Source organism: Bactrocera neohumeralis, unplaced genomic scaffold (genome assembly GCF_024586455.1).
Source record: "Bactrocera neohumeralis isolate Rockhampton unplaced genomic scaffold, APGP_CSIRO_Bneo_wtdbg2-racon-allhic-juicebox.fasta_v2 cluster11, whole genome shotgun sequence".
Lineage (NCBI taxonomy): Eukaryota > Metazoa > Arthropoda > Insecta > Diptera > Tephritidae > Bactrocera > Bactrocera neohumeralis.
This window is the reverse complement of record NW_026089624.1, coordinates 7946310-7968875: the sequence shown is the minus strand read 5'-3', so window position 1 is coordinate 7968875 and position 22566 is coordinate 7946310. Positions and strand designations below refer to the sequence as shown.

At 39.3% G+C, this 22566-nt stretch overlaps 1 protein-coding gene across 7 annotated transcripts in view; it reads left to right on the top strand.

The window, feature by feature from the left end:
* The window catches only part of LOC126765667 (glutamate receptor ionotropic, kainate 2-like), a 133043-nt gene that overhangs the window by 2313 nt on the left and 108164 nt on the right, over positions 1–22566 (top strand). For 4 of the 7 annotated variants that reach the window (XM_050483252.1, XM_050483254.1, XM_050483251.1 and 1 more), the window contains exons 2-3: positions 10167–10325; positions 10523–10774. The exons of the other annotated variants lie outside the window; for them this stretch is intronic. In XM_050483252.1, coding sequence (XP_050339209.1) covers positions 10167–10325; positions 10523–10774 — 411 coding nt within the window. The remainder of the gene's footprint in view (positions 1–10166; positions 10326–10522; positions 10775–22566) is intronic. 7 annotated transcript variants of the gene reach the window in all.

The window sequence follows — 22566 nt, the reverse complement described above, 5'->3', positions numbered from 1 at the left end:
GATTGATCGTCTGTTCCAGGGTCGTAAGCGTAGATCCAAGGCTCATCGTCATCAATAATACGTTTAATGACATCTTTGAAGTCAGAACGCATTGTTTCACAGACGTTAACGCGCCAATGTTTTGAGTTTATCAGAATGTTTTGGAAAACGAGCGCTATTTATGTTGATTGCACTAGCTTAAAATATTATTCTTAACTTAACCTATCCTCACAGGCTGTATGAGGGTAAAAGAAATATTTTTCCTGAGGTTATTAAAGGTTGAAAGATTTACGAAATACATATTACTTTAAACAAAATATAGTAAGACTTTTTAATGCGAAATCCCATTCGTCGAAGTATTTAATTTTAGGTTGGTTGGAGTCATGTGTACTCGTAGAAATTCACGCAAGTGAGGAAAGTTCTTTGATCGCCATTCAAGTTGGAGTCTTTAGAAACGATTATTTTACATATGTCTCAAGCAGCTCACGACTTCCGGTCTTTGACCAAGTATCCTCTGGGTAGCCAGAAAACATCCTTTTGAAGACGAGCTAAAGTGGGAAGGCGAAAAATCCCCTCAACAGGGTTGTGCGCAGGGTTCGGGACCCGCCACGTAAAAAACATTACCAATGAAAAAGCATAATCAGCTTCGTATAAGAGATCTCCCTTTTGATGACGACCATCGCAAACGAGCTAAGGATTACGATTTGAGGGCATGCACCTGCACTGCAATATGGTTATATGTGGTACTAGATTACAGCATAGAAAAATTCACCACGCTTCCTGCCTGCCTCCGGGTCGAAAAGCCACCAACCATATCGATATATATAATATAATAGACGGAAGATACGTTTCCAGTGTTTTAGGCATGCGCACGCTCCGAGGTCCTCACATCGACGGACCACTATCTTGTTGCAGCCAAAATTTGCACACGTCTCTGTGCAGCAAAAAACGCACTTCAACAAACACAACACACAATTTTCTACTCGACTTGCACACCTGCTCTCTGAGAGCACTCTTCAACAACTAGGTAAAAAGGAACTGTGCGATGGCACTTCAAGCTCCTTACGTACAGTTGCAACCGAAACCATTAGTTTTCGAAAAATGCAAAAGAACAGCTGGTACGACGAGGAGTGCCGTGTCGCAGCGAGAGAAAACAGACTGCCTATCTCGCGATCGTAACATTGCCACAACACGTGCGGAATGGGATAGATACCAAAAGTTGAAGAGTGAAGCGAGACGCATTTGCAGACAGAAGAAGAAATAGGCCGAAAAGCGGAAGTACGAAGAGCTTGATAAGCTGGCCGACAGGGGTAATGCTCGAAAATTCTACGAAAAAATGCGGCGGCTTACAGAAGGCTTCAAAACCGGAGCATACTCTGGTAGAACCCCCAAAGGTGATCTAGTGACCGATGCCCAGAGCATACTTAAATTATAGAGGGAACACTTCTCCAGCCTGCTGAATGGCAGAGAATGCACAACGCCAGGAGAAGGCGAACCCGATTCCCCAATCGATGACGATGGAGCAGACGTCCCATTGCCCGACCATGAAGAAGTTCGAATAGCAATTACCCGCCTGAAGAACGACAAAGCGGCGGGGGCCGATGGATTGCCGGCCGAGATATTCAAACACGGCGGCGAAGAACTGATAAGGAGCATGCATCAGCTTCTTTGTAAAATATGGTCGGACGAAAGCATGCCCGACGATTGGAATTTAAGTCTGCTCTGCCCAATCCATAAAAAGAGAGACCCTACAATCTACGCCAACTACCATGGGACAAGCCTCCTCAACATCGCGTATAAGGTTCTATGGAACGTATTTTGTGAAAGATTCAAGCCACCATCAACAAACTGAGTGGACCTTATCAGTGTGGCTTTAGACCTGGCAAATCAACAACCGACCAGATATTCACAATGCGCCAAATCTTGGAAAATACCCGTGAAAGGAGAATCGACACACATCACCTCTTCGTCGATTACAAAGCTATTTTCGACAGCAGTAAAAGGAGCTGCCTTTATGCCGCGATATCTGAATTTGGTATCCCCGCAAAACTAACACGGCTGTGAAAACATAAAAAGCTCCGTCAGGATCGGGAGGGACCTCTTGGAGCCATTTGATACCAAACGAGGTTTCAGGTAAGGCGACACCCTTTCCTGTGACTTCTTCAAACTATTTCTGGAGAAAATAATTCGAACTGTAGAAGTAAACAGAGAAGGTATCATATTCTAGAAGAGTGTATCGCTGCTGGCGTATGCTGATTATATTGATATCATTGGTCTTAACAACCGCGCAGTTAGTTCTCCTTTCTCCTGTTCGAATAAGGCAAGGAAGCAAATGGGTCTGGTGGTGAACGAGGGCATGACGGAATATCTTCTGCCATCGAACAAACAGTCATCGCACTCGCGACTATGCTCTCACGTCACTGTTGACAGTCAAAACTTCGAAGTCGTATATAATTTCGTCTATCTTGGAACCAGCATCAACACCAACAAGAACGTCAGTCTGAAAATCAAACGCAGGATAACTCTTGCCAACAGGTGGTACTTCGGACTAAGTAGGAAATTGAGAAATAAAGTCCTCCTTCGACGTATATAAACAAAACTCTGTAAGTCATTCATTATTCCCGTTCTGCTTTATGGTGCAGAGGCATGGACAATGACAACATCTGATGAGACGACGTTACGAGTTTTCGTGAGAAATTTTCTGCGGAAGATTTATGGTTCTTTGCGCGTTGGTCACGACGAATATCGCATTCGATGGCACGAAGAATTGGTTGAGATATGCGATTAAATTGACATAGTTCAGCGAATTAAAACACAGCGGCTACGCTGGCTAGGTCATGTCGTCCGAATGGACAAAAATACTCCAGTTTTGAAAGTATTAGCCGCAATACCCGCCGAAGGAAGCAGAGGAAGACCTCCACTCCGTTGGAAAGGCCAAGTGGAGAAGGACCTGGCTTCGCTTGGGATTTCCAATCGGCGCCACCTTGCGAAAAGAAGAAACGACTGGCGCGCTGTTGTTAACTCGGCTATAATCGCGTAAGCGGTTTCTACGTCAGTAAAGAAGAAGATGACTGTCAGTGATATCCGTACCAAAAGTCACACCACTACTGTTTAGTATACGCGTGTCTTTCTGAAATACATAAAGTGCATTCGGCGATTTTAACGATGAGTGAAATTATTCAAGTAAGTTCATAAGTTCCATTAAATTTTGAGTGTGGAATCAAATTTTAGGTGCCGATACGTTCAGCAATAATTGTTAGTCGTTAGCGAACGTTTTGAGTGGTAAGAAGTATTCAAAGAGGGTCGAGAATGCGTTGACGACGAACAACGTCCAGGACGGCCGTCAACATCAACTGATGATCAACACGTCAATCAAATCAAGAAATTGGTGCTTGAGAATCGATAATTAGCAGTCATCCTACTACCAGGATGTCATAAAGCGGAATGAGTCTTGGATTTATGATTATGACCTGCAAACAGACGTGAAAAAGTGAGCCAAAGCCGAAAAACCACGTCAAAAAAAGTCAAAAATCAATGTTTTTTTGGCGGTTGTGTTCGATTATAGGCCAATAACTCTTGGCTTTTCCACCACGATGATGCAACGTCAAATACTGCATTGATTCTGGGTAACATTTTTTAATCATAAATGCACATCCCTAATGCAATTCGTTTTACTAAATTAAAGCCTGGTATCTAATTGTTGAGCTTTGCTATGGTACTTTTGAATTTTTCGATTATTAGTTTTTTAAGGCGTGGTGATGGTCCGATTCCGCCCATATGCAATACCCATTTCTTTTTGGTTGCCTGGGACCACGTGTAGAAAGTCTCATCAAGGTATCTCAATTTTTCCTTAATTTGTCGTTTGCATGGACGGGCGGACAGACAGACTTCCGGATTTCATTTTGTCTCGTCATCCTGATCATTTATAACTCCATATCTATCTCGTTAGGAGAACATAACTATTATATAGTACTCTGTAGCAACATATTGGAAGGGTATAAGAATGTAGCAAAAGGGATCAACAAAGAGGTTAGATCTAATATATGGAAGTGATGTCAAAAACGTCAATTATAGTACCGGAGTTCATCGTTTTACAAATATAAGGTTCAGATCGAAACTTTAATTTAATAGGGAATTTTTATTATATTATTTATTCCTTGGCATTTATTTTGAAAATTATCTCTTTCAAATGTTGGCCGCGGCTACGTCTCAGATGATCCATCCATTGCGTGCAATTTTCGATGACTCGTTCGAGCACTTCGATTATGATGTTTAACTCCAAAGCCTGAATCGAAGCGGGATTATCCGCATACATTTTACGCAGAAAACAGTTTAAGGCTGTGATTTCACACGATCTTGTTGGTCAAACTTGAAAATATCCACTCACCAAAGTGTTCTCTCAATAAATCCATTGACTGATGCGATGTGTGGGAAGTGGTACCGCCTTATTGAATCCGAATGTCGCCGAGATCGTGAGCTTCAATTTTAGACATCAAATTGTCAGTTATCATGACGTGATATCACCGGCATAATTTTTGATGAAAATTGGACCAAAGATTCCAACAGCCCAAAACAACACATAATTGTTATTTTTTCTGAATGAAATGGTAGCTTTTGAATCTCTTTAAGGTGCTCTTCGTCCGAAATGTGGCAATTTTCTTTGTTAATATACCCGTAGAGACAGAAATGGCCCGCTTAACAAAATTTGGCTCGAAAACGTCGTGTCTCTTGGATCTTTTCAAGAGCCCATAGAGTGAAGCGATGTTGCTTGACTTTCCCGATTTCGGTTCATGCACAAGCTGCATTCTGTACGCTTCCAATTTAAAATCTCGACGTAAATGCGTGAGTCCTAGTTGCAGGGGACGGCGCAGAATTGACTCTCCACGGTCTTCGGTACACTCTCAGCTACGGTTGCTATAATTTCTTGACTGCGTGCTGGACGTGGTCTATTCGATTGAATATTGTACAATAATGAATGCCGTGTCTTAAGATGATGATGTTGCGAATAGTACGCTAAGTAGACCGATTATGTTGACCGTTCTTTACAGAACGTGAATCTTCGTAATAAAGTTGAACGATTTGTAACGTTGATTAAGTCTGAGTCTCTACTCCTTGCACTCTGCTATATTCCTCATGATTGCTAGGCGCCAACGGAAGAGCTCCAAAGGCTGGCGGCTACATCCAGCAGAAGGAAGGAGGCATTGATGGTGTGGGGCAGCTTTGACATTATTTTTACAAAGTAATCTAGTGGGACCTAGCATCCACTTTCAGAATCGTTTTAGATATATCACTATATACAAGTAGACATGCATTGATAGAAAACTGGAGGGTGCTAAGCATACCGTCGTTCTCTGACCATAGAAACATTTATTTCTCCATTAGATCGGAATCAAAGATCAGGAAAGAGGTTAGGAGAAATTTCAGGAATGTAAGCAGGGATCTCTATAGGCAGATACTATTAGGCAAAAGGCTTAGACCTTGCGTTTACAACTCACGTGAAGACCTTGGGCGTGACTGTATTTACGAATGCCTTATATACAGCTCTTCACTACGCATGCCGTACGCTGCAACTCAAGCACAAAACGAAGCTCCCTCGGTGGAGCAAGCAGAAAGCGAGGACAGTCGGAACGAATATAAAAATCTTCTAAGGGAGTACAATAATTTTGTGCGCAGAACAAAGCGAGAATCCTGGAAAAACTTTTGTAGTGGATTTGAAAAGACGCACGAGGTGGTGAGTCTTAGGAAACTAGTATCCAAGATCACCGCCTCGCCCGGTCTAATTCGAAAAAGTAGCGGAGAGTGGACGGACAACTGGTAGAACTTATTGAGCAACCTGGACAGTGTACATTTTCCGGACTATAAGAACGCGGTAACTACGAAGGGCATTTAATATCGAAAGGGCTCTTGAATATAAGAATTACGCTCTTGAAGCGTTCTTGAACATTTCTGGAGCGCAAAACAATGTCTCTACGGAACCTGTTATGAACAGCATCGAGTCAATTGATCACCAAGTACCCTGGGGTGGACTTGGACAAAAAAACTGCTTTGGAAGCACGACATGGAAAAAGGAGTGAGGAAAGCTAGCAACGCTTTAAATGCGTGTAGGCAGATGCTCGTCACAATCTGGGGGCTCTCTCACTCTCTCATGCACTGGTGCTCTCCGGAGCAGTAGTATAGAAATCCACCTAGTGGGAGGCAATCGAAAGGATTCAAAAGCTCTCTGCGCTATACATAACAGTAGCTTTATGAACAATTCCAATGACGGCTCTTGAACTGGTCCTAAACCTGCTACCTATAGACTTCTTCACTGAAAACTGCGCAGCAAAGCCGGTGGGACGACTACTAGCTGCAGGAGAATTTACATATAGAACCTTCAGGCATAGCTCGGTGGATTATGGCAGTTGGGAAATCACCGACTACACGATTCCACTTTCCAACTGGGAAAGAAGATTCTAAGTAAAAATAGAAAAAGACGGCTGGCGTGAAGGTATGTTAGCTACGCGCAACACAATAAACATCTACATGAATGGCTCCAAAATGGACGATGGAGTTGGTGCCGGAATCTACTGTCCACAGTTAGGCATTAAGCAACGTTTTAAGTTGCCGGACCACTGATATATATTTCAAGCTAAAGCCTTTGCTATTGCGGAAGCCGGAGAACTGGTCTCTAATGCACCTGCAGGCAATTCCAGAGTCAACATCTACGTAGACAACCAAACAGCAGCCAAGTCAGTAACGTTGTACCGCATATCAACAATGGAGCATCTTTTGTACACTTGCCCCCACTGCCAAGGCTACGTTGTAATCATCTGGGCTCACCACGGTATCATACATTGGGGAAGGTATCTTCACTATCGACAAGAGGAAGAGACTCTTAAATTTCGGGGCAAGCGCAGGCATTCTAAAGGATGACTACTTCTCTTGGATCTAGCAACTGAACTACATCTGGTATCTGGGCTGAAAAGGTCCAAACTAGTCTATACGTGGCTTATTGACCTACCATATTAACCTAACCTAATCTACATCTTTACATGATGAAATGATAAACAATACTGATCAAAAACAACAAACTACATGGACTTGGATCACCCGTTATATTGAACGCCAAACCAGTCTTTTGGCAACCCTAAATATTTGTTATAGGGGCTGAGGGAAAACGGCGATAGACTCTGGTATAGGTCCGGGGATATGTTATTTCGCCCACATATGGGCGGTGCCCCGCTCACTGTACAATAGTGACTTCAAAGCCTTTTTGTATCTTTTTCTGGGTGCAAAATGGAATATCTCTGAAATATATCTTCCTCTTTACTGACGCAGACACCGCTTACGTGGTTATTGCAGAATTAACAATAGCGCGACAGTTTTTTCTTCGCAAAATGGCGCCTATTGGAGATTCCAAGCGAAGCCAGGTCCTTCCCCACCTGGTCTTTCCAACGGAGTAGAGGTCTTCCCTCGACGGGTACTGCGTCGAATACTTTCAGAGCTGGAGTGTTTTTGTCCATTTCAGTCCGAAGTAGTACCTGTTAGCAAGAGTTATTTTGCGTTTGATTTCGAAGCTGACATTGTTGTTGCTGTTAATACTGGTTCGAAGTTATGACTGTTAACAGTGACGTGGGAGCCTAGCCGCAAATGCGACAACTGTTTGTTTGATGGTTGGTTGGTTTGATTTGGAGGATGGAGTCATGTGTAGAAGTTCACGCAAGTGAGGAAAGTTCTCTGATCGCCAGACACCGCATACGCGATTAAAGCCGAGTTAATAACAGCGCGCCAGTCGTTTCTTCTCTTCGCTACGTGGCGCCAATTGGATATTTCAAGCGAAGCCAGGTCCTTCTCCACTTGGTCCTTCCAACGGAGTGGAGGTCTTCCTCTTCCTCTGTTTCCTCCGGCGGGTACTGTGTCGAATACAGAGCTTGAGTGTTTTCGTCCATCCGGACAACATGACCTAGCCAGCGTAGCTGCTGTCTTTTAATTCGCTGAACTATGTCAATGTGGTGTATTTAGTTATTGATTTATCGCACTTCTAGTAGTTTTTAACTTAATCGTTATATGAGGAGTGGGCGAAGTTATTATCCGATTTCATTTTTATCCTGTCAGTAACAGCTCTTGTAAGAATTTGGCTATTTTAGCTTTGGTGGTCTAGGAGATATGTACATTATACCTATTAGAGCGTGCGGCCACGCCCACTTTTTCAACATTTTCTGTCAACAATAGCCGCTGACTACTCCGACCCCTCTGTCCAATTACATAGAGTTTTATATCTCAATTTAGTGGTTACTTATGTTAAGTTTTCTATTAATGGCGTTTTGTTGGCGTGACAGTGGTCCGATTACGCCCATATACGAACTCGTAACTTTTCTTGTGCCAAGGAAAGCGCATGCCAAGTTTCATCAAGATATCTCAATGTTTACTCAAGTTACAGCGTGCAGGGACGGACGGCCGACGGAAAGGCAGACAGTCATCCCGATTTCAACTTTTCTTGTCATTTTGATCATTTATATTTATCTATCGCGATCAGTTTTAGGGGATACGTACAATCGTTAGGTGAATAAGGCTAATATACTTGTATGTACTTTTTAGCAACAGGTTGCAAAAGTATAAAAATAACGTATCTATACCCTGAAAATTTCGCTACATCACCGCTTTTGAAAATTAGGACATCAGTAGGTGAGGGATGAGACGCTTACCTCGTGATATAAATATTTCATTAAAAATCAGTAAAGTAATTTTCTCATGCCTTCTTCACGCTAAAAAATAGCAAACTATGTGACACAACGCGGAAAAATTTGTTCCTTCATGCATTCCGAAGATATTTAATTTTTTGCCCCAAACACAATGTTTTATTTGATATTTTTGCACTTAAAAGTCAATGGATAAAAACTGTTGTAAAAGATTAAAACTCAGAAAAGACGATATCTCTAAAATTTATCAGATTTACTCGAACATTTTCAAATAGAATATCTTGAGGCACGTACTGATCAGAATATAGCTCTGAACATGTATAGGTCAAAGCAAAAATTTGCAAGATCTGGAGCTATTATTAAATTTATACTATCACAAAAAAGATTTCGGAATTGCAGCTGTGTGAAATTTTTTCGCGACATTCCATTATAAAAGAGCATGTGATAGGGTGGAAGGTATTGAAGGAATCATTTACGCAGTGCTCAAAGTCTTCTCGAATGGGCAGAAAATGCACTTGCGACAATAGATTTCGATTTCTGCTCTCATGTGGATCATGATGCTCATTCCAAAAGCGCCTGAATTAAGCAATATCAATAAAAACACACAGCAATTTCATGAAGATTCGAAGTAAAATTTTCTCAAATGATGAACCAAGTATTGAAAATATTATATGACATCACACAAATTACTTAAAATTTAATTAAATTTCTGGTTATTTTATGCCATATATATTTAGGGGTTTCATACATATAGTCTAATAAAGTTATACATAATAACGAACCGAAAAATAGCTTGAGAATTGTAATTGCGTAAAGTAATTTTTGTATGATGTTAAAAAAAAAATTGCGTAAACGTGTAAAAATTTGTGATTTTATAATTATACGATGCGTTGCAACAAGTTGTGAGTCCTCTTTTGTATATTCGGTAGAGGGCGTTCCTAGCTGGACAGTTGTCACCGAGCACCTGGAGAGTCAGACAAACATTTTCGCGCGACGTGTTTATGTGAGTGGTGCAAGCCGAAAATGCAGCGTTCGTTAGAGCAGAGGTACGCGATTAAATTCTGTGTGAAACTTGGTAAATCTGCGACAGAGACGTTTAATGTGATCAAGCAGTCTTACCCAGATGTTGCTTTAGCAAGAAGTGGTGCTTTCGGTGGCACCAGGCCTTTTTGGAGGGTCGCTGCTGAAAACCGAAAGTATGAGCAAATTCTTCGAGTACACAAAATTTCATTGATTTATTTGCAGTAGTTTAAGAGGAAATCATTTTACAATTTTATAGTGCTCCAAAATTCAACCTTCAATAATATTAACAAATATCACGAGGTATGCGTTGATACCTATTGTGTGCCATATATGGCAAAACAACGTACATAACATTTACTATTGAAATGTTAAATTGTCCTTGGAAATTGGCATCCAATACTTAATTAACACTGTTTGCTGATAAACACAATTACGTACATATATATATATATATATATATGAATTAGAGTATATTATTCATCGTAGGTGCCATCTCTTCAGACATACAAGATGGTCCGATCGATCTTGCCTTCAAATACGCTATACACAGCATTAATAAGGACGCAAGCTTATTTCCAGAGACGAAAATGACATTCGATCTACAGCACGTGACCAAGGATGATTCATTTCATGCCTGCCAAAAAGGTAGCTCTTATTATCAAATCATATGATTGTATACACTAGGCCTCGAAAACCTTTTGCTCTCAGTAACCTAAGGTACTAGCGCAACTAATCATGTAAAAATTGTTATTGATATGTTTAAAATATTAGATTAGAACTATTTTCAAAACCATATGACTACTGACAGGTAAATATAATTTTCAATATATATATATTTTAAGTCTGCGCCCTAATCGAGTCAGGCATACACGCGATTTTTGGACCATTCAACGCTGTATTGGGAGTTCATATTCATTCAATATGCGATGCCCTTGATATACCACACATAGAATCACGATTATCACATAAGGTGGCCAATACAGAATTTTCCATTAATTTATATCCAGCGAAAGAGTACGTTAACTTAGCATTCGAAGATATCATTCGTTACCTGAATTGGACCAAGGCTGGGATACTTTATGAGAAAGATTTTGGTATGATAAAATAACTTTTAATACATTCATGTATATGCTGTATCTTAGGTTAGTTACCAATATCATTCGGACTCATCTGTCACAACCGTACCTTTCCCGCACGTTCCCGCATACAATTAAAACTTAAAATAGAAATATTGCTTTCATAAATGGGTTCACGACCACGCATAACTTACATATAACGGACTAGCGGCGCGGTACGTACTTCGCTACGTATAAAGTGAAATAAAAATAAAATTTTATTTTAACATCAAATTCATTTATTCAGACAAAAAAATATTTTATTAATTGCTATGTTATTTAAAACTTAATTGTAATCCTTTGAATCGAAATGGCATATGAGTTGAAATCACAGAGATACGCGGTATAAAAAAATTTCTCCTTTTGATTTATCGGTTAAGATCGTAGCTTCAATAAAACTGGCAACAGCTTTTGTACTGCCAACAGAAACATGTTGCAAGAGTATAATAATTTTTGTACGAGGGCTGCTATATATATTCTGGTCTAGGGCAACACTAAGTGTTTACAGGTGCAATCTGACATTTCCATTGGAAGGTTTGACATCTTTTAGCATAACATCACTCAAAACGTTTTGTCATTTAATCGTGAATTGTTTTATTTACAGGAAATTAAAAAATTCAACTCGGCCAAAAAATGGAATTAACTCGTGAACATTTTCGTGCGATCATTTTTCACAACTTTCCTCGTGGATTATCACGACAAGAGTGCATCGATGAACTAAAATCTTTGTATGGCTATGAAGCACCATCCTATAGCACTGTGAAAAACTGGTACAACGAATTCAATCGTGGCCGACGCTCGCTCAAAGACGAATTCCGTGAAGGTCGTCCAAAAACAGCCGTTGTGCCAGAAAACATCGATGCCGTACGTGAACTGATAATGCAAGACCATTATGTAACATACCTTCAGATAGAGGCATGCCTATGCATTTCTCCCACCAGCATATATTCGATATTGCATGCACACCTGGCCGTAAAAAAGGTGACGAATCATGGATCTATGCGTATGAGCCCGAAACAACACAGCAATCGACAAAAAAAAAAAACATTTTCGTTGATAAATATGCTTATTTACATTATTAGGCCAGAAATATATATAGCAACCTACGTAGCACCAAAATGTGTAATTTAAAATGTCGAATTGTATTGCTGAACATGACTCAAACGAAGCTTCAACGTTTGAGGTGTGCCAAGAACTAATAAATACAATGGTTAGGGTGGAGTTTTTGATGCTGGCTATCTCACTTTGCCATAAGCACAATATATCCCGGGCGTATAACCTTGAAAGTTAGCCGGTTCACAATGTGGACAAATTGCGGACATCAATCCAATGTATGCATACATACTACATACATATGAGCAATCTGACTGTTGTAATTAAAAGCAGCACACAACATTTCCAAAAATGTAGCACGACGTATTCGTGATCACCGTGCAATTTCTGTACAAGTACAAGGTTGACAGATTTATTTAGTGCCGGTTGACCTATTTTATGCAAACTAGTCAGAACAAAGATTTGGTTTGGATAGGTCAGAAATCAAACTACGACTTTTTGTCGTTACAATGTAAAGATTATAAACTAATACAATCCAATAGCGGGTGGAGTGAGAGATAAAAATAATGTTTAAGGAAAAAGGATAAATAAGACAATGAGAAATAGAGATTTTAAAGGGTAAGTGTTGGAAAGCGTATGATATGTAATGTATAAAGTTTGGTGAATAAATGGATACATAACAGCTCCACCCTCAAGAAATTTGCGTCTCTGCAAATTCTTAAAGTAACATTTTTAAATAATTTTTCATAAGTTTCATAATTAATTAATAATCATGTTTAACATTTTTAGTTAATTTTTCATTGTTTTAAACATTTTTAAATTATTTTTTATAAGTTTCTTAAAATTGTATTCTTCATTTTCTCTTTATTTATTGGATTTGGAATTTGTACTCACGCTTTAATTGCGTTTCATAACATTTAGTTCTTCTTTTGCTCGATGTGTTGACCACATAGTCACCGTTACGCTCATATTTATTTGATTGCTTGTATTTAAGTTTATTTTTTCCAATTTCTCTGTTAGTTACTACATTATCCAAATGATTTGTTCATGGTACCCTTTTTGGTTAAGTTGAGCAATCCTTTTAATTTTTTCTTCTTCGTATTTTCTAGATAAATTCTGAATTGATTCTTTATCATGATTTATAATTATAAAATCAATGGGCCTCATTTTTGTTGTTGAATGTATTGTATTATTGTAGGAGTTAAATATTTAAAAACGTTTGTCATTCAAATATTCTATCTTATTGCTTTTATCTGCCTCTATTATTCTCAAATGTTCATTTAATGTACAGTTAACCGTTATATGCCATGGGGTGGTTACATGAGTCTTAATGTTTTCTTCTTCTAAAAATAACTTTATTGTGCTGTATGCAGCGTTCATTATCAAATACTAGTTTTCGCATTTTTCCTAAAAATTGTATACGTTGTTTCAAAGCTGCCAAGATTGCAACCCAATTTATGTCGTTAAGTTTGTGGAACGTTGCGTTTTTTGAAAATTTGTCTATAGTTTTGAGATACATTACGTTTCTGTACGGAAACCAAATATCCATGTGAACTATGTCGTTGAAATAATTTCGGGGTTTCTGTTACTTGATAATTGAGCAATTATTGATGCATTTGGTTATTATTTCAAATAATTTAGGGTAAACAAATTTATTATTTAGTTCAAGAAATATTTCCTGTATACCTCTGTGATTGTTACGAAGGTGCTCGTTTTCTATTATAGTCAGTATTTCATTTTTGTCCGTAATTTCTATTAGTTTTATCGCTGACCTAGCCAGTGTTAAATCTTTAAATTGGAAATATTGATTACAAATGTCTTGGAATTAAAGAAATATGATCCCTTTTTCTATCATTACTTTTCGCACTATTTCTTTTAAATTTGATTCTTCTGTTACAACAATATGTCATTACACTTTTTGTGTACAAATTTTTAAAAAAACCTTTCGTTTTCACCACAGCTAAGATAGTTTTGATTTTGGTAATAGTTCCCGATTTTTCCGTTGACCAAGTCTCTACCTGTTCTTCACTGTTATCGTTTAAAGTATTTTCATTATTAAATACGATTGCGGTTTTGCATTCCTCATTCTTTATGTATCTGCTTAAATTATCGATTACTATATTATCTTTACCTTTCACCAGTTTCATTTTAGGTCCTTTGAGAATATTTAACTAGGTCAAAGGTTTATCATCGGTTTGAATTACAAATTTACAACCACATAGATAGGTTCGAAAGTGTTTTACTGACCAAACTACAGCAAGCATTTCTTTTGCTATAGTCGAATAACGAATCTCGTGGTCAGCTAAAGTACGTGATGCGAAGCAAATTGGAAAGCCGCTTTGGCTTAGAACTGACCCGATAGCATACTGAGATGCGTTGTTAGTATAAATTTTTTTATTGAAATCTGGTGGTTGTAAAACCGGCTCACTTGCAATTAACTTTTTTAATGTTTCAAAAGAGCTTGTTAACAACGCAATGTTTTTTTAAATACCGATTCATTGGATAGGCAGCCTTTACATAATCACGTATAAATTTCCGATAATATCCCGTAATGACCAGAAATTTTTTAATTTCTTTCGTATTGGATGGTGGTGACATCGCTGCTATTGCTTTAATTTTCAATGCATCTAGTCTAATACCGTCAACTGAAACCACATGACCTAAGAATTTTATTGTAAATGCTGCGGAATGGCACTTTTTTAAATTTTATTCTCTTAATTTCTTAAAAATTTCCGTTATGGGGTCGATATGTTCTATAAAGCTAAGTGAAAAAATTAAAATATCATTCAAATATACGACGCAAATTTTATTAATGTAACCTCTTAAAATATGATTTATGAGTCTTCGGAACGTTGCGGGAGCTGTTTTTAGCCCAAAGGACATACGATTAAACTCGTAGTGGCCACTTGCCGACAAAAATGCCGTTTTGGCTCTGTCATCTTGATATACTTCGATTTGATGGAAGCCTTTAGGAAAGTCTATTGTGCTAAAGTAGCTACATTTTTTTTGTAAAATTTGTCTTCCATATTAGGAATTGGAAATTTGTCATCAATCATATGTTCGTTTAGTTTCCTGTAATCTATTACTAGTCACCACTTTTGTGTGCCGCCGTTGTCAATTTTTTGTTTGGTACGACCCATAAAAGTGAATTATAAGGACTATTGCTCTGAACTACTATATTTTGATTTAACAACTCATTTATTTGTCTGTCAACTTCAGCACGATACACAACTGGGTATCTATAAAATTGGTATAAATTGGAAAATCCGTCTTAGCTCTAATCTTATGTTGTATAGCACTAGTCAACGGTAAATTGCTTCCTTCCTCTTAAAATATGTCTCGGTAATCGTTCAGTACCTTTTTTAATGTAGCTTCATCCTTGAACTTAAATGTTTTGCAAATGCGCTATTGAATGCACTAAAGCGTTATTCGTTTTGACAACAAAATACCTGCAAATCTTCTTTTTTTGAAATATTCCTCTACTTCGTATTCTTCTTCTTCACAAAAATAAATCGGTAGTGCCGCATTGTCTGCAAAAAGCTTCGGAGTTCTACAATTAACTATTTAAGCTAAGCAGTGAATTGTTTCCAATATACCGTCGAAGTAGTCGTTAAAAGGTAATTCGATAAAATCGACAAATTGATTTTCTTTCCGAATTTTTTTAAAAAGCAGTACGCTGTACCGTATGTTTGTTGAGACATGTCCGTTTAAGATTTTAATATTGAAAGTAGGTGACATTGTTCTCCATTTCGGATTACAAAGTCTTGGATTTATTGTGCTAAATTCAGCACCAGAATCTTCTTAGATATAAAAATGAATCGCAAAATGTGTTGCTAAGCGCAGAACTCAACAACGCCTGGACCAATCTTGCCAATTCTTTTTTTAAAAGGTTCGTTGAGGTTCAAGGATGGTTTTTACGGCAAGAAAAATTCGAATAATTACCGGAAAATCCCTAAAAACAGCCCTTTTCTTTTTCCTATACAAACAAATGAAAACCCCTAAAAACAGCCCTTTTCTTTTTCCTATACAAACAAATGAATGTTTGTTTGTTAGTAACGCTAAGAGAACGGTTGCACCAATCTTAATGAAATTTTCAGAGGATGTTCGTTGTGAATCGGGGAAGGTTTAAAAATAAAAATACCTTATACTTTTCATGAGGAAAAGTCGGAAAATCAGTTATTTCCAAAAAGTAACTTTTTTCCATAAATTTTTTTTTAAATTTTTGTTTGTTTTGTTTTTCAATATTTTGATTTGTAAATTATTTGAATAGTTCAATTTCGGTCGATTTCTTTCTTAATTTCGGCTATTCAAAAGGTAAATTATTGAAAATTATTCACTGAAAACTTTACGTGTGTTTTGCACAAAGTGATCAATTGCGAAGAGGTTGCCCTAATATCGGTCGGCGTTCTTTTTACCACCAACGTATGGCAGCCCAAGGCAAGGCAAGGTAAGAAGTACTCCCAGGATGCGGTGACATACATACGTGTGGAATTATGGATCGCGGTCAATCAGCAAGAGATCGTCACGATGTCACAGCACGACTTTTCAAACAACAGTTACGATGTTTGATGGACTTTATCTTGAAGCAACGTATATGTCGTGCTGTTAGATGCTAGATGTAATCTGTTGAGTGGCAAAAAATTGGTTTGCCGCACACATTATTCTTTGGATGGTGGATGGTGGTTACTCCAGATCAAATTGATGAAATCATTTCTGCTGAAATTCCTGATGCAGAGAATGATCCACTATTATACGAAGTGATGAAAACCAATCCAATGGTTCATGGGCCTTGCGGACACCACAATCCCACTTCTGTTTGTATGTCTGACAATAAATCCACGTGCTTTTCTTTCGGAAACACAAACTAGAAATGATGGATATCCCCTCTATCGGCGTCGCTCACCAGACGACAATGGCAGAACATTCAGCATTCAATTTATAATAGTGAATATCGAAGTTGACAACACACGGATCGTACTATATTCACCATTATTGTCTAATTCACATTCAAAACTCATATCAATGGTGAGTATTGCAGTTTGGTATAATCGATAAAATACGTTTGTAATTACGTCACCAAAGGAAGCAACATGGCGGTTATTGGTCTTGAACGAGCTGAGATCAGCAAGTAGCAAATGGTCGATACGTGAACTGCAATAAAGCGCTTTGTAGGATATTTATTTTTGCAATTCATGAACGTTTTCCCAGTGTTGTGCGTCTGGAAGTTAATTTGGAGAATGGCCAAAGAGTGTATTTCAACCCAGAGAATACAATACAGCCAGTGAAAAAACCGCCAGCAACAAAATTAACATTTACGAGTTTTTGTTCAACTTTCGTTAGTGATCCGTTTGCGAGAACATTGCTCTATTCGGAAATACCCTGATATTATACCTGGAATGCATCGTCAAAGAAATAGTTACGCAGAAAGCAAGGCCAACCATTTGATGGACAAAATACCGATGTTGTTGACTTAAATTGGAAGATTCAAAGACAAATTCCGGGAGACTTGCGCTCATACAAATCGATCGGTTTTCTTGACAATGAAGACGACGGCATGAATTGTCCTGTGGAATTTCTAAATTCTTTGCAGAGGCTTGGTATTGCACCGCATTATTTGCGTCTCAAAGTTGGATCTGTCCTTATTATGTTTCGCATGCGCCGAAAACTGTGTAATGGAACCCGACTGATCGTGACGCACTTATCGAATAGAAGCGAGCAGATTGCTTAATTCTACGAACTCCTTTGAGTTCTATCGATTTGCCATTTCAGTTCAAACGTATTCCGTTTCCAGTGAAAATTGCATTTGAGATGGCAATCACATCGTGTGTGGGGCATAAATTTGGAAATGCTATGTTTTTCACACGGTCAGATATACGTGGCGTGCTCACGAGTTGGAAAACCATCTTTTCTGTATATCGGAACAGAAACCAAAAAATGTTGTTTATCAAGCTACGTTAAATTAAAAAAACTTAACTTTCTTTTCATTTCAAAACACGCAGGACAACGGCTGAGGTGTCAGCTAGTCTATAATAAATTTTAGTGTTTTCAATCTCGTGTTTATGACTATATGGGGTAATTTACCTGATCGCCAAAGTGAGAATTTTGGTTATTTTGGTTATTTTCGTTTATGCCTATATACATTGGCTCAAGTGTAGGTTCTCCATGAGAAAAGTTGTTGTTGTTATGAGGATGTTGGATAATCTAGTTGTATTATTGTATTGTGTGCTATGGTTTGTTTGTTGGTAGTGGTTTTCTGTTCTGTGTGTCTGATTTGGTTGAAATTGATTGCGATTTTGACCCGATTGTGTAGAAAAATGTGGTTGAAATATATATTTACCATTATTATTATTGCATCTTCTCATATTTCTATATTTTAATGTTTGTTCGAAAATCCGTCCATTTTTATTACTGTTTTGTTGGGGTCTACTATTTGAATTTGAGACTGTATAATTTAAATAACCGTTTGACTTTATAATGTCTAAAACTTCTTATAGATTTATTGGGTTTCGACCTACGATTATGCTTCCGGTACGTACTTAAAAGAACTTAAAGCAATTCTGGCTTTGCTTTCACTTTTAACTTCGGGGAGTTTGTTTTCGTTAAAAAACAGTGCATTGTTCAAACGACATAAAAGTGTTGCCAATTTAGTATAAAAGTTCTCAATTTAAGAGTCACAACGACATGATCTTATCTTGTCGACTAGTTCTCCAACAGAATTATTTTCGCCATGAATGTGAATTAAAACTGGTTTAATTAATGGCCAAATATCTAGATTCCCATTCATTAGGAGGGATCCTCTAGCACTGCCCGTAATTTGATCTTAAATGTTACCCATTAATAATACTTTATATTCGGGTGGAAAAGACTCCAAAATAGGCACCATTAAATCGATTCTTTCAATAAAATTAAGAAGAGCGTCTCTATTACCATCATAAAAGGGAAGAGAAATTAAATTACTTGAAATGTGTTTGAATTTGCTGTTTATGTCTAATTTTTCCATGTCTATGACTCTTTTTTTTGTAAAAATTTTATTTTTATTTACTTCCTTTAAAAGGTTTATAAGTCGATTTGTTGTATGTTAAAGAAAGTAATATAATTACTATTAATACATAGATGTAATACTAATAAGGGTAGTACATATGTAAATATAAATAAAATAAATAAAAGTATACTAATCATTTTCCGTGAGTGTATCCCTGCTTCTGTCTTTCAGTGGCATTGTGGCTTATTGTTGCCGTTGCCTGCTGCCTGTTTCTTTTTGTTGCAGTTGTCGCATCCACGATTTTTTTCCGTATGCAATTTCCAATTATGAATGTATGTACATGTAGCACGGTTTCGAGTTTTTTGTTGTCGTTTTTAGTTACAATTTCTTGTTATATACATGAGGAGGATGGAGTCATGTGTAGAAGTTCACGCAAGTGAGGAAAGTTCTCTGATCACTATTCACTTGGGAGTGGCCAGAAACGATTCTTTTACACATGGCTCAAGCAGCTCACTACTTCCGGTCTTTGACCAAGTATCCTCTGGGTAGCCTAAGAACATCCGTTCAAAGGCGAGCTAATGTGAGAAGGCGAAACATTCCCTACATAGGGTTGTGCGCTGGGTTCGGGACCCGCCACGTAAAAAACAATACCAATGAAAAATAAAACACAGCCTCGGATGAGACACCCCCCTTTTGATGACGACCATGGCAAACGGAATAAGGACTACGATTTGAGGGCATGCACCTGGAATGTCCGGACCCTTAATTGGGAAGGTGCCGCTGCCCAGCTGGTTGATGTTCTCGCAAAAATAAAGGCTGACATCACCGCCGTCCAAGAAATGCGATGGACGGGGCAAGGACAGAGACGAGTAGGTCCTTGTGACATTTACTACAGTGGCCATATAAAGGAGCGCAAGTTTGGTGTTGGATTCGTGGTGGGAGAGAGACTCCGTCGCCGAGTACTATCATTCACTCCGGTGAATGAACGTCTAGCCACAATCCGCATCAAAGCGAGGTTCTTCAACATATCGCTGATTTGCGCCCACGCCCCGACGGAAGAGAAGGACGATGTGACCAAAGATGCCTTCTATGAGCGCTTGGAGCGCGCCTATGAGAGCTGCCCCCGCCACGATGTCAAAATCGTGCTTGGCGACTTTAACGCCAGGGTGGGCAAAGAAGGTATATTTGGCACTACGGTCGGTAAATTCAGCCTCCACGACGAAACATCCCCAAATGGGTTGAGGCTGATTGACTTCGCCGGGGCCCGAAATATGGTTATCTGTAGTACTAGATTCCAGCATAAGAAGATTCATCAAGCTACCTGGCTGTCTCCGGATCGAAAAACTACCAACCAGATCGATCATGTTGTGATAGATGGAAGACACGTCTCCAGTGTTTTAGATGTGCGTGCGCTCCGAGGTTCTAACATCGACTCGGACCACTATCTTGTTGCAGCTAAGATTCGCACTCGCCTCTGTGCAGCAAAAAACGCACGCCAACAAACACAAGGAAGGTTCGACGTCGAGAAGCTGCAATCACAACAGACAGCCGACAGGGGTAATGCTCGAAAATTCTACGAAAAAATGCGGCGGCTTACGGAAGGTTTCAAGACCGGAGCATACTCTTGTAGAACCCCCAAAGGTGATCTAGTGACCGATGCCCAGAGCATACTTAAATTATGGAGGGAACACTTCTCCAGCCTGCTGAATGGCAGAGAATGCACAACGCCAGGAGAAGGCGAACCCGATTCCCCAATCGATGACGATGGAGCAGACGTCCCATTGCCCGACCATGAAGAAGTTCGAATAGCAATTATCCGCCTGAAGAACAACAAAGCGGCAGGGGCCGACGGATTACCGGCCGAGCTATTCAAACACGGCGGCGAAGAACTAATAGGGAGCATGCATCAGCTTCTTTGTAAAATATGGTCGGACGAGAGCATGCCCAACGATTGGAATTTAAGTGTGCTATGCCCAATCCATAAAAAAGGAGACCCCACAATCTGCGCCAACTACCGTGGGATTAGCCTCCTCAACATCGCATATAAGGTTCTATCGAGCGTATTGTGTGAAAGATTAAAGCCCACCGTTAACAAACTGATTGGACCTTATCAGTGTGGCTTCAGACCTGGAAAATCAACAACCGACCAGATATTCACCATGCTCCAAGTCTTGGAAAAGACCCGTGAAAGGAGAATCGACACACACCACCTCTTCGTCGATTTCAAAGCTGCTTTCGACAGCACGAAAAGGAGCTGCCTTTATGCCGCGATGTCTGAATTTGGTATCCCCGCAAAACTAATACGGCTGTGTAAACTGACGTTGATTAACGCGAAAAGCTCCGTCAGGATCGGGAAGGACCTCTCCGAGCCGTTCGATACCAAACGAGGTTTCAGACAAGGCGACTCCCTATCGTGCGACTTCTTCAACCTGCTCCTTCCACAGTTCCCTTTTCTTCAACCTGCTCCTGGAGAAAATAGTTCGAGCTGCAGAACTAAACAGAGAAGGTACCATCTTCTATAAGAGTGTACAGCTGCTGGCGTATGCCGACGATATTGATATCATCAACACCCGCGCCGTTAGTTCTGCTTTCTCTAGGCTGGACAAGGAAGCACATAAAATGGGTCTGGTAGTGAACGAGGGCAAAACGAAATATCTCCTGTCATCAAACAAACAGTCGTCGCACTCGCGACTTGGCTCTCACGTCACTGTTGACAGTCATAACTTTGAAGTTGTAGATAATTTCGTCTATTTAGGAACCAGTATTAACACCACCAACAATGTCAGCCTGGAAAGCCAACGCAGGATTGCTCTTGCCAACAGGTGCTACTTCGGACTGAGTAGGCAATTGAAAAGTAAAGTCCTCTCTCGACGAACAAAAACCAAACTCTATAAGTCGCTCATAATTCCCGTCCTGATATATGGTGCAGAGGCTTGGACGATGTCAAGAACTGATGAGTCGACGTTGCGAGTTTTCAAGAGAAAAATTCTGCGAAAGATTTATGGTCCTTTGCGCATTGGTCACGGCGAATACCGCATTCGATGGAACGATGAGCTGTACGAGATATACGACGACATCGACATAGTTCAGCGAATTAAAAGATAGCGGCTACGCTGGCTAGGTCATGTTGTCCGGATGGACGAAAATACTCCAGCTCTGAAAATATTCGACGCAGTACCCGCCGGGGGAAGCAGAGGAAGAGGAAGACCTCCACTCCGTTGGAAGGACCAAGTGGAGAAGGACCTGGCTTCGCTTGGAATATCCAATTGGCTCCACGCAGCGAAAAGAAGAAACGACTGGCGCGCTGTTGTTGCTATAATCGCGTAAGCGTTGTCTACGCCAATTAAGAAGAAGATACATGAAAATTTTAGTAGTACAGTTTCATATTTTTTAGTTTAAACTATTTTGTTCTGTAAATGTTAATTTTCCTCTTCACTTCACTACATTTTTTATTGACATCGTATATCACTTAAGGAGTAGTACATACATAAATATGTATGATGTAACAACATCTTCACAGTCTCTGCATCTGCATTTTATATCGTTACACATATGCTTGTACATACAACATGCTTCTTTTTATAGAGAATACCAGTACAGGAGTAGAGCAGAAGAGGGCGCGTCTCTCGCCCCATATCTAATCATATGGTAATGTTTAGTCCAACATTCTGCGAATGTAATTCCTAAATCGACGGCAAAAACTCAGATACTACACTTAAGAAAATACAGACTTGAC